The sequence below is a fragment of the Coptis chinensis genome, chromosome 9 (genome assembly GCF_015680905.1).
Source record: "Coptis chinensis isolate HL-2020 chromosome 9, ASM1568090v1, whole genome shotgun sequence".
In the NCBI taxonomy this organism is placed as follows: Eukaryota; Viridiplantae; Streptophyta; class Magnoliopsida; order Ranunculales; family Ranunculaceae; genus Coptis; species Coptis chinensis.
Genome location: NC_141464.1, coordinates 25,746,961 through 25,762,633, shown reverse-complemented (window position 1 = coordinate 25,762,633; position 15,673 = coordinate 25,746,961). Strand labels below are relative to the sequence as shown.

General features: G+C 36.9%; 2 protein-coding genes and 1 pseudogene across 6 annotated transcripts; 1 reads left to right on the top strand and 2 right to left on the bottom strand.

Annotated features, from left to right (window-relative positions):
* Positions 1 to 2,280: 2,280 nt before the first annotated feature.
* On the top strand, positions 2,281 to 3,971 carry LOC147475338 (small ubiquitin-related modifier 1-like). The gene is made up of 3 exons (XM_086585002.1): positions 2,281 to 2,583; positions 3,313 to 3,462; positions 3,559 to 3,971. Exons 1-3 carry the CDS (start codon positions 2,494 to 2,496, stop codon positions 3,634 to 3,636), a joined length of 318 nt encoding a protein of 105 aa, XP_086441128.1. The 5' UTR covers positions 2,281 to 2,493; the 3' UTR covers positions 3,637 to 3,971.
* An 847-nt stretch (positions 3,972 to 4,818) lies between these two features.
* LOC147475336 (G1/S-specific cyclin-E protein) lies at positions 4,819 to 15,664 on the bottom strand. Of its 5 annotated transcripts, none has more exons than XM_086584999.1 (10): positions 15,390 to 15,664; positions 15,241 to 15,319; positions 15,020 to 15,161; positions 14,638 to 14,932; positions 14,407 to 14,554; positions 12,896 to 13,882; positions 12,519 to 12,757; positions 12,346 to 12,419; positions 6,798 to 6,897; positions 4,819 to 5,151 (listed from the first exon to the last, which is right to left on the bottom strand). In XM_086584999.1, exons 4-10 carry the CDS (start codon positions 14,872 to 14,874, stop codon positions 5,119 to 5,121), a joined length of 1,818 nt encoding a protein of 605 aa, XP_086441125.1. In that variant the 5' UTR covers positions 14,875 to 14,932; positions 15,020 to 15,161; positions 15,241 to 15,319; positions 15,390 to 15,664; the 3' UTR covers positions 4,819 to 5,118. The 5 variants fall into 5 exon arrangements, with proteins under 5 accessions (XP_086441125.1, XP_086441123.1, XP_086441124.1 ...); XM_086584997.1 differs by having other exon boundaries at positions 14,638 to 14,937; positions 15,390 to 15,594; XM_086584998.1 differs by having other exon boundaries at positions 14,638 to 14,937; positions 15,241 to 15,308; positions 15,390 to 15,594.
* On the bottom strand, positions 9,886 to 11,281 carry LOC147475337 (pentatricopeptide repeat-containing protein At4g16390, chloroplastic pseudogene; annotated as a pseudogene).
* Positions 15,665 to 15,673: the final 9 nt, after the last annotated feature.

Below are 15,673 nucleotides of genomic sequence, written 5' to 3'. Positions count from 1 at the left end.
GATACACGACAGTCCTCATCCCATCAAACATACAAATCTGGTTCTCATATCTTTCCAGAATCTCAGCCTAAAAATCCAAGAAAATATATTGTGAGTACATATTATATATATAATGAATAAGAAAAATAAAATAACTAAACTCACCGTGGTATACTGATCAATCTGCGGCTCTAACCCATGGCAACAAGCACGAGGCACCGGGGAATGGAAATGTAAGTAGCCCCCATCAGTCCACACACGGCAAACATCCGAGGATTACCGCGCATTACGTGAGCCGGATGATATGCATTCGAGAGGTTGTGGGTTGTAAACAAGCCGCGTGGCGGATAAGGAATCACGTAGCTCACGCCTCATCCCTTCGGGCCACAAAACTCGGGTTGCTAGCCCGACCAACAGGGGGAGCAAACAATGTAACTCCATGGAGACACGGTTTCACCATCTATAATACTGATCAGCAGTCTGCTCAACAACAAAAGAAGATGGATCTGGCCAAGGACCACCACTGGCATGAACTTCATGAACTTGAGTTCTACCCCACGACTTCGCATCACTAACATTTGGCATGGGAGCACATGAAACTCCATAACGTCCAGTCATCTGCCTCCAACATCTGTCGCCACAGTACCAAACCTTACAGTCACGTGCGGCAAAAACAACTTTGTGATGTGACAACACACATGCATGCTGCACAACTATATCGTCAAAGGCAGTAGTCAAACGCCAAGGTCTCCACTCAATAGATGACAATGATCTAATATCAATCTGAGCATGAGCCATACAGATATTATTTCTAATCTGCCCCCTGTTACGAGTCAAGTGAGGCCCTGACCAACTACCAAATCTAGGGCGAATATCAGCAATCATATCTATGTTAGGACAAAGACAAAGATACATAAAACCAAATCTCTAATAGCGTGAATCCAAATCGAGAATACATAAGCATAATATATCAATGTGGCATATAGAATGACCATAGCATGGGAAACATAACATAATATCCCAATAAAACATCAAAAATCCCAATAAAAACATCAAAAAGCCCTAACATATACATCAGCACCCTCACTACAAGGTAGAACAGTCAAAGCTAACTCCGCTCGTGTATAAGGATCCAAGAGGGGGTTCCATATATGCAGTCTTAATACGAGATAGCTTAATACCAGAAGAATCATAAGCATCCGCATCCAAGCAAGAAAAACTCATAAGCATACTATCCATATTCTCATAATTTGTATGAAAAGGTATCGGTTGGCCTATACCGATACTCAACCCAGAAATCATAGTGAAGTCTAGTGGTGTGAGCCCTAACTTTGCACAAGGAAAATGAAATGTATGAGTTATACTCTACCATCTTTCTACTAAAGCTATGACCACTGCCCAATCAGCTTTCTCATAATCCACATCAACCAAAATACCCAAAGGTCTATCTCTAATGTGTACAAACTCATCCAAACTTTTAATAGCCTTCCACCACTCTCTAGCACCAAGTAAAGCCGATCTAACTCGGTAGTCAATAACATGCTGATATTATGAAAAAAAAATAATGCGTATAAGATAAATAATTAATTGGTCCAACTCAACTAATTAATGCATAATATTCAAAATATTTAATCAAAACTAATTAATTACCTGAGTATTAGCCATTGCACTCGACACGTGTAGAAGACACAACTTCCATATCAAGTGCTTCACTGGGTGCAAATTGCCAATCGAAGTCGTTCATCTAATACTCCAGTACATAAGGATGTCTATCAGTCGGCGTGACATCCTCGGGTTCTTCTCCCCCATCGCCATTGTCGTCTGTGTACTGCCAATCATCACCCTCGATAGGTTCAAAAGGATCCATATAAAATTTCAAGAGTTTAGGTAGATTTTCGTTTTTTTTTTAAACTAAGGAGAGGGTTTATAATTGAGAGAAGAGTTGAAATTGATTGAACCGCGTAGCTTTGGTCCTGATTATATAGAAGTAGCACGCGGGGTTCTGAACACCGCGCGGTTTTCTCAAAACCGCGTGAGCTTGGGCCTGTCAGTTGGGCTTTAGTGGCGCGGTTTTAGAAAAACCGCGTGGGCTATATGACATGGTTTATCCAAAACCGCGTAGTTTTATTTCGAAAATTTGATGTTGCTCCTAAAGATGGTTGTGTTTTTTTGGTTCAAAATTTTGGTGTTTTTTTCGGTAGCTCTCAATAATATGGTCTAAGATATGTATTTTATACTCCCATAAACCATAATATCATTCTCCCTTCCTAATACAAATCTCAGCCGCCGATTGGTTTAGATATATATATTCTTTCTAATCTACAAAAAAAAAAAAAAAAGTAAGTCGGTCACTACTCACATTATCGAAGCATCATCTAAAAAGTCCCGCACAGCGTGAATTTCAAGCAGAGAAATAAAAAGAGAGTTTCGAGACACATACTCTCTAATAACATAAATTAGAGATTATAATTTTTTGCTATTTTCGTCTAAAAGTTAAGAAAACAGAAAATAAAAATGTCGGCCGTTACAAACAACCAGGAAGAGGATAAGAAACCAAACGATGCCTCCGGGACTGCTCATATCAATCTTAAGGTCAAGGGTCAGGTATATATATTATTATTATTATTATTATTTTCCGGGTTTTATTTCATGTAATAAATTATGTGTTTTGGTTTTCTTGTTAGGAAATTATGTATACTGCGATTGACTGTTTTGAACTATACATTAAGGTTGTTGAAGAAATCTCGTGTTTCCACTTTTCTCCATTTATTGTTTTTATAAGGTTATCATTTTGGTACATGCCATGTAATGTTAGTGATGTGGATCCTGGATGCTTCTTCTCTGCCTATTTGAAGTAAATAAACTGTTGTTGACAGCAGATGCATCATATTGTAGTTTAGATTTGTGAGACACTTCTAGGTGATCTAGGTTTATATACATGAACTGTACTGTTTTGGTGGAAAACTTGTACATTGATTGCTTTTGATGTTTTGATAGATTTTGCGCGATGTCTTCTGCTGTTCGTTTATGATTTTTAATTGTATTCGTTGTACATTTAGGATTTACTTGTGAATTAGAGATCAGGTGCAGTCTGGGTTTTCTCGTTACAGAAAAATTAATTAGCAGCTGTCTTAACGAATATCTGAAAGCTGCACATTAGGAAACTTAGGAAATACCATTGCTGGGGTTATTTGAAATCCAGTCTTTTTCTTAAAACTACGTATTGGAAAGGTTATTGCTTGCTAGTGTCAGGGCTGTCTTCTTTGAACTTTGGTGCTTGTTGTATCTCTAGTGAAAGTCACGGTAATTCGAACTGACTCTGTGTTAATTTAGGATGGAAATGAAGTTTTCTTTAGGATCAAAAGAAGTACTCAGCTGAGGAAACTGATGACTGCATACTGTGATCGCCAATCTGTCGAGTTCAATTCAATTGCCTTCCTGTTTGATGGTCGTCGTCTTAGAGGAGAGCAGACTCCAGATGAGGTATATATTTTTTTATCACATGTATTTCGTTTTAATCCGATTCATCAGCTTCATTTCTGTGCGTTTAACCGTTGAGCTTGATTGTTGATATGACAGCTTGAAATGGAGGATGGTGATGAGATTGATGCAATGCTGCACCAAACAGGTGGATTCACAGCCAACTTTGTGGGCTAATCGACTACATCTGTAATAGGGTTAGGGGAGAGAGGTGAAAAGGTGAGGGGCTATATATTATGTTAGGTTTCAATGAATGCCAAGACGTGTTGAAGTAATGTTCCAGTGTCTCTCATACTTCAACATGTGTTTGTAGTTTTCTTTAGGCTTTAGTTATCGGTTTTACTCTGATTCTCTGATGGTGTTTTTAGATAAGTTGTTAAATGTACTGTGTGAACTACTAATTCTGTTTTTTATGGATTAGACAATGCTCAATGTTTAGAGGGAGTGATTATTGACTGACGCAGCAACAAATAATATGGCTGTCAGTTGGGATGGCTCAACTGTTTTAAGTTTCTAGTCTGTCCCAACCTTTCTCCTTCCTCTTTTCTCATCTCCTAATTTCTCTTTTTGCTAGAAACTCCTAATCGTTGTCCCCAATCTTTGATAACCAACCAATCACCTTCACTGCCGATACTTTCTTCTTCACCCCTAATCACTTTTCTTTTTGGATCAAAACAATGTTGGTCTGCACCGCTACTGTTTATCTAGTACTGTAATCTTACACGACGATTGAAATATCTTTAGGTTGACCTAATACTCCATGGTGTTTCTTGATACATATTGTTGATCCTAATCCGTCAAACTGTGCCTTCTATGGGGAGGATTATTCAACTTTCAGGGAGTAAACTATAATTCTCGACTTTAGATGCTTTACAATTATTTTTTTCATTATCATTGATGGGAACGTTGAATTCAAATCATGCTGTATCCTGTTTATTAGAAGAAAATCAAAAAGTAAACTGATATGGGCAACTGTATTTGGGTTCAATTTAAGAGTTATGAAAAACTGTTACTCTTCACCAATTTGATTATGTTCGGAACTTCGGATAGATGATGTGATTTAAAGAGCGTTCTTTTCTGGACACTGCTTACCGATCAAAGAATTGCCTCAACACACTGAAGCTGTTTTGCCTTTGGCTTGAAATACTGTCATTATGGAAACAAAACAAGAATTTCAGTCTTTAAGAACATTTCCTTTTTCACTCTTCTAAGGTTGAAACGTCCTGACTTTTGTACTTTCTAAATACAATACTCTCATAGTCTCATCAGTCGTCCTAGCTCAGATTCAAGAAACTATCATTCAAGCGCACACGTTTTATTCACATTATAACACTGGTTAAAGTTACAGAAGGCTTGAAATTAATATGAAAGAAAGCTATTTAATTATTGAAAATTGAATTATTTACAAGAAAAGACATGGAGATTGAGAATGGACATCATTCACAATTACAAAAATGAAGGAGAATAAAAGAAAAAAAGATTTACAAGCCTTCTTTGGGTGAGACTGAGGTTTTTCGTTAGAATCTACAGTGACAAAATCCGGCGTACTTTGCTCATACATTGTTCTCTATTGTATTTTTACCCATTTCTTTATGAGATTGACTGCAATGGTATATTCCGTTGACTACTTTGTATGATTTGAACAAAGGAGATCAAATCCTAAGTGACATGTGCCTTTCTCCTGGAACCCAACTGCAAGACAATAAAAGAATGAGATGGTTAAAACAAGGAATAAGAAGAAATAATGTGAACAAGGAAAGGATACCAGCTACAAATATAAATCACACAACATTAGAAGATGTAGATTGTACCAATATAGGAAGGCTAAGCATATACCCATTATTTGAGTATGTTTACATATAGGAAGTGCTAAGTACATACTTAACATTTAAACTACATTTACATTTATAAAGGTGTGAAGTTTGTGTTTAGTGATTTGCAAAGCCGCACCAGTAACACGCAGTGCTAGCATCAACCATCACATCAAAGACAAAGTATAAACAGGCTCATGAACTCATCGGCATGGTACCAGCTTTAAGTAGTAAAGCACTTCAAAAGATGTCGATGGTGTAATTGTGCTCCTCAACATTGTTCCGTAAATCCAATTAGTTTGGAGGAAGTTATGTTTCCATGGGTTTTCTAACAGACGGGTAGATGTAGAATCCATTAAGTAAAAAGAGACCACATAAACAATGTAAAATGTGGTTTTGTTTCGTCAAACCAGTTATTAATCAGACCAGCATCAAAGAGTTACTGATCTCATTTAAAACAGGCTTGCCAATATATATATATATATATATATATATATATATATATATATATATATATAAGTCATCATTCAAAACATTATATTTGGTCAGATTTTTCTACTTCATTTATTTCATTTTATCTTTGATAGTACTATGTTATATAGGTTGGGAATTGGAGTATTTCAAGTTAGTAACAGATGGCAGGGACTATGTACAACGTACAATCTAATACATTCACACCATGATAAAAGCCATATTACCACCATTCTGAAGTGAAGGTGGGACTTGTATCAAACTATCACTCTATTGCTCTAATTGAACTACAAGGGCAGCATCAAGGACTGAAGCGAGCGAGAGGGAGGAATATAAACAGGGTGCAAGCACAGACAGATTCTTTGTCAAAAATGAAGGAAGCCACCCTTGGCAAGCCAATCAGAAGATTATGGAGGAGATCCAATGGATGATACAAGAATTAGATTATTTTGCTTTAATCCATGTATTTAGAGAATCTAATAGACTTGCAGATGCATTAGCATCAAATGTACCTGCAGTTAGTGTTATTAATCTAGACCCTAGCTCATTCTCATTAGATGTTAGGAATATTGTAAATGAGGTTGCTAGTGGGAAAAAGTACATGAGATGTAAGTGACTCAAGTTATTTTCTGATTATTAATAAAGGGGTAGGGGACCTCGTTAAAAACCCCGCTTGCCAATCAAAAAAAAAAAGGTGGGACTTATAGTTATTAGTTAAAGATAATCCACAAAGGGGCCCTATCATTCTTTGCAGTCCTTGACACATCTAGGTGCACAGTTAAATACTTGAATGATATCAAGCTCTGAAAGGGTGGGGTATAGCCGTTCTCATATACCAAAGACAGAATTAAAGCATACTAAAACATGAAATACAACAAATCATACAAATATAAATAACAAAACACACTTAAAAAGCTTAAGCCTCTATCAGTACCTGTGAGGTTATATCCTCAGTGCCATATTGGTATGAGGCGAACCTCAGGGCATGAGCCTCCAATGCGTAGTATTAAACACTGAATTTTACTCTGTATTACTAAAAATGAAGATAGGACTTACTTGATTTTGAGTTCCATGTGTCTGTCTAGAATCTGGGGCCTGAGATCTGCGGCTTAGGCAAGATAGCTTTCGGAAAAACTCCAGTATATGATTATAAATGCTGTTATTAATCAATAAATTACACAAAGAAATAATCAGTAACTGGTCATCACTTGGGAGGGGGGGAGGAATTAATAAAAAATAAATAAAATGAAAAATGAAACCAGTCAATCTCCAATTCAATATACCACAAAATGTTGCACAAGTCAGAGTGTGTCTGTAATTTATTGTCATGAATATGACATGAAGCGTTCCCTAATTATATAAGTACTTGTGGAATACAAGCTAAATGACATGCACGACCTGTTAAAAAAAAAAAAAAAAAAAAAAAATCTTCCAAGAATAAGTTCCTATTCATACGCTGGGAATTTGTGGGAGTGGTTCTTCCAAAGATTGGGTCAGGATTTCAACTGCCATTGAATTGGTTGAGTTAATAAGCCAGTTCCAATTTGGGTTTGCACCCAGAACGTCAACCTATAAGTTTAGTTCATATCAAATTCAATTTCCAAAATAAATGGAGTTGGTGGTCTGCTTCTGATTATAATATAAGCGTCACTTGCTTCTTGTTTCCAACTACGAATCAAACATCAAAAACCCAAGGCAGTACAGCTGCTTTGCATCTTACTTGTTTAATAGACCAAGTATAAAAATGCATAGGTAAAGTTTGTTTCTATCACTAAGTAATAGTTAAAATAGTATAAGTAGTGCACGATCTTAGAGATATTTACCAAAATGACAATATAGACAGACATCCGTATCCATATTTATACTGTAGTTAGTTATTTGTTTCTTTTTTGACTGGTAAGTTTGTATCTTAATCTTCCCCACTCTTGGAGAGGAACTTTGATCACAAATGTGTACAAACCAAATTATGATCACAACCAAGATAAAATTGTGGGGATCAACTATGTACCCACTAACCTCATAAATACTTTTCACAAAACGTAGAACAAAATTACACCTGAGAAGTGCTTATGGCCACTTATGCTGATCACCTAGAAAAAGACAAAGCCAACACACATAATCCTATTGTCTGAACCGACTGATTAAAGAGGCATAAGGGTGAAATCATGTGAGGCTGCAAAATGATAAAACACCATTGGAGGGGGAACATATTACTTCTCCAGGAGGTGGAAATCACACTTTGCTAGATATCAAATTCTTTTCTCCTTTTTTATTTTTTTATTTTACGATTTCATTTATTTATTTAGGTTTTTAATTTTATGTTCATTTTAGTCTTTCTGTAAAAAAAAATACTTATGGTCAGGTTGGTCCCCACCAGTAGATTAATTTCTCAAAACTGCATAGTTATTTTTATCCTCAAGTTTTGTAATTATAGTCGAGGAGCAAAATATAAAAAATATTACACTCAGTAGTACACGAAAGTGAGGCTAGGTGATGACTACTTCTACTGGGCACTATATCCACATGCCTAAACATGATGTTTCTAAACTTCTATTGGCTTTTCTTTCTTCATTTAGTTTCATGTTGGGGATGTTAACAAACAGCTGCATCAGAGTTTTGTGGAAGAAGTCAAAGAAGTCTTGTTCGATTGGGCTATTGGGTGTCCTAGCTTCTGGGGAGTGGATTATACAGATTTTATTTGTAATTGGGATACTCTTGTATCTTAAGGAGTGGTAGGATCGAGTAGCTTCTTGCTACCTAAGACCATTATGTGTAACTTGTACCATGTAACTTTAAATTTGAATGAATGGAATTGAGTTTTATTGATAAAAGAAAAAATAGTTTGAGTAGAAATATATTTGTAATCTAACATAGAAACTGCATACAAGGCTTATTTTGATAGATTAACTTAATTATTTTTGTAGTATCCCCCTATTTTCTTTATAATAGGTTTTCAGCTCCCCAAGACTAACAGTTTGACGAAGTCAGACATTGTTGACTCACCTCCGTCCTGTTAGTGCATGTGCAATGACAACTCTACCCCTCACCATGTAAAAATACCCATTGACTCTCACAAGACCAAAATGGATCAAATTTACACGTGTCACCATCCTATGCATTTAATCGAACGCCCACAAATATTTTTACAATATGACCTCTACTACCCCTGTCAACATACAGTTACCAAATTACCCTCATTATTGTTTATTTGATTGTTTATTGTGCCACGTGTCGTTATCCTACAACACCAAATCAATGGTCGAGAACAACAACTAGTTAGTTTGTTAGTTAATCAATTAGTTAGTTAAAGAAAACACAGAAATTAAGACATTAACTAATAAACTGAACCAATTATTTCAAGAACAACTAAGCCAAATATTTTAAGAACAAACGAAAGAAAACTGAAGAGAGAAAAAGTTGCACCGTTTAAAGTCTTCCATAAACTAGCTGTTCTGTTAGATCTCTGAGCTGAAACCGAAGCTAAAAACTCAACAACAACAACTAAAACAACTAGACACACTCTAAAGCTCGCCATTGCCGGTAACAATTTCTGGCAAAATAATTTTTCAAGAAGTCCTCAAAACAAGATTGAGGAAACAGAGGAGACAAAGAAGAAGAGCTGGAAATGAGATTTTATAAATGATATGGAAAACTCTAATTGTATAATTGTATAATTTGTACAATTGTATACTTGGGTAGGTTTGTTTTGGCGACTTTGGATTTCACCACTTTTTGATTACCTGAAATTTAAAGTAACTAAATGGTTCACTCAGTGAGACCCCAGGACCTTCAGTATCTAATGGGTTTTGCCTTCACTTAAAAAAGAAAATCAACTATTCAGGTTGACACATTTATTTGTGTACCATTGTCCAACAGTCTCTTATTTGCTAAAACTGTTCAGAGCTCCAAAACTTAATGCTGATTTGCGTTGCTTGTAAAAGTCTAATCAATTAATAGGTCCACTGTTAAACATGTCTAAGAGCTCAAGTTCAGTGTTTGCTACTGTAAAAAAAAAACCTTTGTGAAGTTGTTTCTACTCCAAACACACTGTAACAATCGGCTAAACTATTTAGTGGCATCTCTCAAAAAAATTCCCTCCAGTAAAGAAAAGCTTCCATTCTTCCAACATAATTTCAGAGACATGAGTTCTACACTATGCAGATTTTAGCTCCATATGATGGTCCGTTGTCATTCATATAATATCAGAAGTTTTTCTTCATCTCAGCTACAACATATAAGACACGAAGTTACAGATTGAGAGACGAGACCCAATGTAATGTGGCGGAAGCAATAGATGGCCCTCTTGCTCAGAACTCCCTGATAATCAGTCTAAACTGTAAAAGTTATGTTGCAACAAGTTCAGTTGATTTTCTCGACTCCAACCATGACTTCGCGCAGCAACATTTGTGGTTAAAAACCAGCCAACTTTATCTGGAGCTTTCATGGAATGGAGCATCCAACTCTTTCAAGTGGGATTCAAGAACACTAGCCAAATCTTTGTCCAGTGCTTCCCATGGCCAGTATTAATTCCCAATAACGGTGGAAGCTCCTCTCCACTGCCCAGTGATTTAGACAAGTCACTCATCCAAACATGCAATGCAGTTAGAGCTGCCCCGAGTGAGAGACTCTTCAGTTGTAAAAACCGCTGTGTTGGAGATTTAGACTGGATAGCTGTGTAAATCCCAAGAGTAAGCCCTAAATCTAATAGGTCACAAGCTCTTTCCAACAGATTGAGGTTAACACAGAGATCAATCAAGCAGTTGCAATGAGCCTTCCTCACATCTTTGCTAATGGCACCAAAGAGTTCATTAGCCTTGTCTTTGAAAATCTCAGCAACTGTTTCCTCCTTGACTAATAGTGTGACAACATTTTCCAGCTTTGTGTTAGCCTTTCCAATGCATATGATCAACTTTCCAAGGTCTTCCTTCGAAATTTGTGTCATCACATTGAGTAGACAACCACAGAAACGATCATCTGCAGTTATGCGCAACTCTTGAAGCCGATTGAAAGTCTTCACGACATCATCTGTCCTATTCGCTTTCCCATAGCATTGGATTAGTGAGGTTAGGACATAGATATTAGGCTCAAAACCAGATTCCAGCACCTCCTCCAACACCTTCTCTGCCTCCACCACTTTCCCACTACACAAATACATTGCAATCAAGGACGATAATGTCCAACTGTCAGGCTTAGAAGTCTCTGACTTCTTCATATCATTGTAAATCTCAACAGACTCATTGACATAACCAATATCAGCACACATTGCTAACATGGAGTTGTATAACACTACATTCAACTCTACACCCTTCTCTTTCATCTCTCTATAAACATGTAGTGCATCTTCCCCATATCGCGGCCTACAGTATGCCCGTAAAAGAGCAGCATGTGTTGAAGAACTCGGCTCCAACACATTCTTGATCATTTCTCTATAAACAGATTTCGACCCTCCATTTCTCCGTCCTAGCCCTATCATATAAACTCAAAGCCATTTCAACATTACCCGCTCACCCATACGCATCAATCATGCAGAATAAATTACATCATCACTCATCAGGTTTACATCCATACTCTAATTTGTATAATTGTATACTTGGGTAGGTTTGTTTTGGGGCGACTTTGGTCTGAAGTTAGTCATGGAGTTTAGCCGATTTTTACTGTGTGTTTGGAGTAGAAACAGCTCATGTGTTCTTATGCTCACATCTCCTCTATAATGTCTTTGTTTTTTTCTTTGTTATTATATAACAAATAAAATAAGTAATTGGTATTAAGTGTTTATTAGGATGAATTTATGAAGGCCGGAACTTGGGGCATTCAATACCCATCAAAGTTCTGTTCATGCTCTTTGTTTGATGGAAGAAGTCGGTGATGTCATCACGGTATCATCACTCACTAAGATATGTTCTCAACCGTTGATTTGGTGTGTTAGGATGAGGACATGTGTCACAAGATGTAAACATGAGTGAGGGTACTTTGGTAACTTTAGGTGGGCAAGGGTAGTTGATGTCATTTGGGAAAAATATTTGGGATCGTTGGACTATATGCATACGATGATGACACGTGACAATTTGATTGATTTGGTCTTATGAGAGTCAATGGGCATTTTGGTTATTTTACGTGGTGAGGGGTATATTTGACATTGCACATGCACTAACAGGACAGAGGTTAGTCAACAATGCCTGACTTCGTCAAACTGTGAGTCTGGAGGGGGGAAGTCTAATAATGGAAGAACTTGGGGGTGGCAACTCTAAAAAACTGATAGGTTTTTATACAGTATGAATAAGGCTTACAAGCAACTTATAGATGGTTGATTAAATTGTTTTCTTCAGAAATAGTTATGTCCTTGAAAGACTTCTTGAGCATCAAAGCACAGCATGCCTCCTGCATGCAATCTAACATGAGCTTCGAGGCACTCCAGTCTCCAGATCTCACTAATGGCAGAAAGGATGGGGTATTACAAGTAGCTACCATAACAGATGTAACATACCCTTTGTCACTAGTGACTTTGTGCAATTGAATTTGTCCATGCAAATGGTAAAATCACTATTATGCAAAAGATGCATGGTCAGGGACATATATTATAATTATAACCAAAAGTTGCTAATACCTTAGACGATGTCTGTTACAGGCTACAAAGAAGGCAACAAACCCATTCACAATGCTTCGTATGGCACGAAAAACCTGCAAGCCAGAACGAAATTCCAATTGAGAAAGAAGTAAAAATTATTTCTTTGATAATGAATCATATAGTGTCTAATAGCAACATAGAATCTCAATTACCTGTGAAAAAAGGTCATTCCAAAGCGAACGCCATATAGAAACGTCATAACTGCTAACTGTTGCCTCTGATGCTGATGCCAGACGCGAGATGCTACTCAATGATAACCAGATTCCTCCGAAGAAATCAAATGTGCTAGAGAAAATAAAAGTAATCAATTTTGCCAACTGAAGAACCACGCGGATGGGAGTATAAACTACCTCCCAAAGAGCCCAAGCTATAGGGTATACGATGGTTGATGCTGTAGAACAACAAAAGTAAGAAAGTGTTCAATCAAAATGACATTTGGAAAAGATTCTAAAATAACATATAGAACTTCTCTGTTTGTGTTTTTTTAAAGAGAAAAGATCTTGACTTATGAAATCAACAGTGTACATACCAATGTTCCATATAAAAGAAAGGATGAACCACATTGGTGAGAAGAACATCTCTACTAGGTCCACTACTAAACTAAATGAAGACTCTGTTGCTACCCAAACAACTGACCAGAAGCTCTCTACTGCTTGAAGACAAATACTCCAAATGGGGAGAATGAAGCCCAAAAGCTCCACAAGTGGTGTTGCCATTGGTTGTGTGAGTACTGAAACAAATGATCTGATAGCACGTGAAACCATTAGAAACCATGTAACAGCTTTCTCAAAATTGTGAAGAAATAGCATGGTCCCCAAATATTTTATCCTTGATATCATCTCCCATGTTTCTATCCAGTCAAAGAGAGGCCCACACAAACGTGAGGCAGTTGCCTTCAAAACTGGGACATTTTTGTATAGATCATAAAATCCAATTATAACAGTGACAACAGAAATCAGCACATAGAATGCTCTTACTAGAGGACACATCCATGGACGATAAAAATGGCAAAAAACTGGATATGATTGCAGAAAAATAACCCACGATGGAAGCCCAGACTCTAGCAAAGTAAGCAACCGTAGATCAGACATGATAACTTCCCTCAACTTAAATGGGAGATCTCGGTCATTGAACCTAAACAAAATCAAGACATCTCTATGTTGAGTAGCTCCAATTGTGTTATTACTATTTTCTCTAGCATTGACAGATATTGGGGTGTCAGAATGTCTTGGTGAGGTGATAACTTCACTGTGCATTTCCTCGGAAAATGTATCAACTTCACCTCCATAACTTAAGGATTTTACTATCTTTCTTCTCTTGTATGGTCCATCGGAAGGTGGGGGAGTGTGTAGCACATCCTGATAATATTCAACCGTTGCAGGGTATTCAGTAATGTTCCTGCAATGCCCAAAACTATGTTCATCTTTTGCACATGCGCCATCAGCACAAAGATTTTCACTATTACGAGTAGCATCAGCTGTTGTGAAGTCTTCCTGAGCATCATAAAAAACTTCCCCTGGGAAAATAATTACTAATATCAGAAATTACACAAAGAAAACCCTACAATTAGAAAAGTAAATAAACAAATAATAACTCTCGCTACTGTCGTTACGTCACAAACATTAGATAGGTGAGTTCCAAAGTTTGTAGGTTCTATCAATCAGTAACTTTCACATCCAATTGGTAGAACTTGATATAGATAATGCCATACTAGATGAGCCAATTAGGATTTCCCCCTTGCTAGATGGGGAAATTAGGGTCTCCCCCCTAAGTACACACAAAAAAAAAGTCAACTTGGGTTGACCGTGCTTTTTTGTGTGTATTTCTGTAGATGAACACTTTTGAAGACCCAGTGCGGCAGTTATGGCTCAAAATATATTTCTATAATTGTGGATGCACTGGTAAATACCCTCTGATCTGTACTGGACTACTGGTTATACAGCACAGCTTGGAATTGTAAAATCTTCCATTTCCTACATAAATACGAGTTTCTCACCCTTCCCACTACTTAACCAGTAAATGTTCTAGCCAGAGGTTTACCTAATATGGAATCAAGATACTCTTGCAATAGAAGGCTTTCATGCTGTGTCCCCGAGAACCAGACTGAAATGCAACTCAAAGCATGTTCAATGCTATCGAATTCCCATCTTTTCATAACTTTAGCCTCTACTGCCATCGATGTATCCGTCTGCAAATATCAAATATAATTATTAAACACAAGAAACTTTAATCGTATATAAAAACAAGTTGCAGCATGAAAAACTAAACTACCTGAAGCTCATTAAGATAGTTGATACCTCGGACATGAGACCATGCAACTTCAAACACAATGAAACCATAAAGGGTGTGATGCAACTCGCTAATAAAATGCATAGAATCTCCTAGTTTCTTCACAGGAAGCAATGCTTTCTTTTTAGATAATGCTGCAGCATTTATCAAAGAAAACCATCTTTTGTATTTTTTGGGTTTACTGCCATTTGAAATAGATGTATCCTTCTTTTCAACCATCTTCTTTCTAAAATCTTTCCCCTTCTGCCGAGCTTTACTGTTTGCAAAAGGGGACAACCTGGACTGCATATACAAGTTAACTTTTAAAACAAGAAGTGTCGCATGAAAATAAATCTCAGACAACAACATATTTAAATTTTATAACCTTGGTAACCATCAATTGCCACAAATGTGCTGCCCGTGAATCCAAATCCATTAACCATGGCCTGTTATCGACCAGGATAAAGAATTGGTTACTCTCACCCGCCACAAATAGGCTAAGACTTGAACGATAAGCTTGCAGGTCCCTAAACACCACACAAAAAAAGTAAGTGCTGCTCCTAATTGAAATACACCCATTTAATCTACATAGAATTATTACATTACCCAATCTGTAAGGTGGTGAGAGAAAAGACACATTTCCCATTTTCCCCAATTTTCATCATCATCATCATCTAAAATATCTCTACAACAGAAAACAAATCAAGAAAGAAAAATTGAGTAATGAAATAAAAAGAGTAACAATAAGAATTTACCAGCACCGAACAAATGCCAAAACCTCTAGTGACACGTTGACGGTGGTGATGTAAGAAAACGTTAGAGAATAACAAACAACATTATTAGTCATTTAATGTAATCACGTGGTTCAAGAATATTATTATAATATTAATCAAGCAAGAAAGGAATGAGGAGTTTGCTTCGGGTGCAAGGAGGACAAGAGGATATATATATAAGAACCGTGTAGTCGGTGTAGACACCGGTTTGACGAAATTTTAAGTTTTAGGGGGAATGGGTATTTTCGTCTTTATGTGTGTTACCC

What these genes read in the sequence shown, in the direction of transcription:
- LOC147475338 (XM_086585002.1), top strand. Translation starts at nt 2,494, where the DNA reads ATGTCGGCCGTTACAAACAACCAGGAAGAGGATAAGAAACCAAACGAT. An exon ending in ATCTTAAGGTCAAGGGTCAG is followed by an intron (nt 2,584 to 3,312) that starts GTATATATATTA and finishes GTGTTAATTTAG; the next exon opens with GATGGAAATGAAGTTTTCTT. An exon ending in GAGAGCAGACTCCAGATGAG is followed by an intron (nt 3,463 to 3,558) that starts GTATATATTTTT and finishes TTGATATGACAG; the next exon opens with CTTGAAATGGAGGATGGTGA.
- LOC147475336 (XM_086584997.1), bottom strand. Translation starts at nt 15,308, where the DNA reads ATGATGATGATGATGAAAATTGGGGAAAATGGGAAATGTGTCTTTTCT. An exon ending in CTCACCACCTTACAGATTGG is followed by an intron (nt 15,162 to 15,240) that starts GTAATGTAATAA and finishes TGTGGTGTTTAG; the next exon opens with GGACCTGCAAGCTTATCGTT. An exon ending in GGAATGACCTTTTTTCACAG is followed by an intron (nt 12,420 to 12,518) that starts GTAATTGAGATT and finishes TCTGGCTTGCAG; the next exon opens with GTTTTTCGTGCCATACGAAG.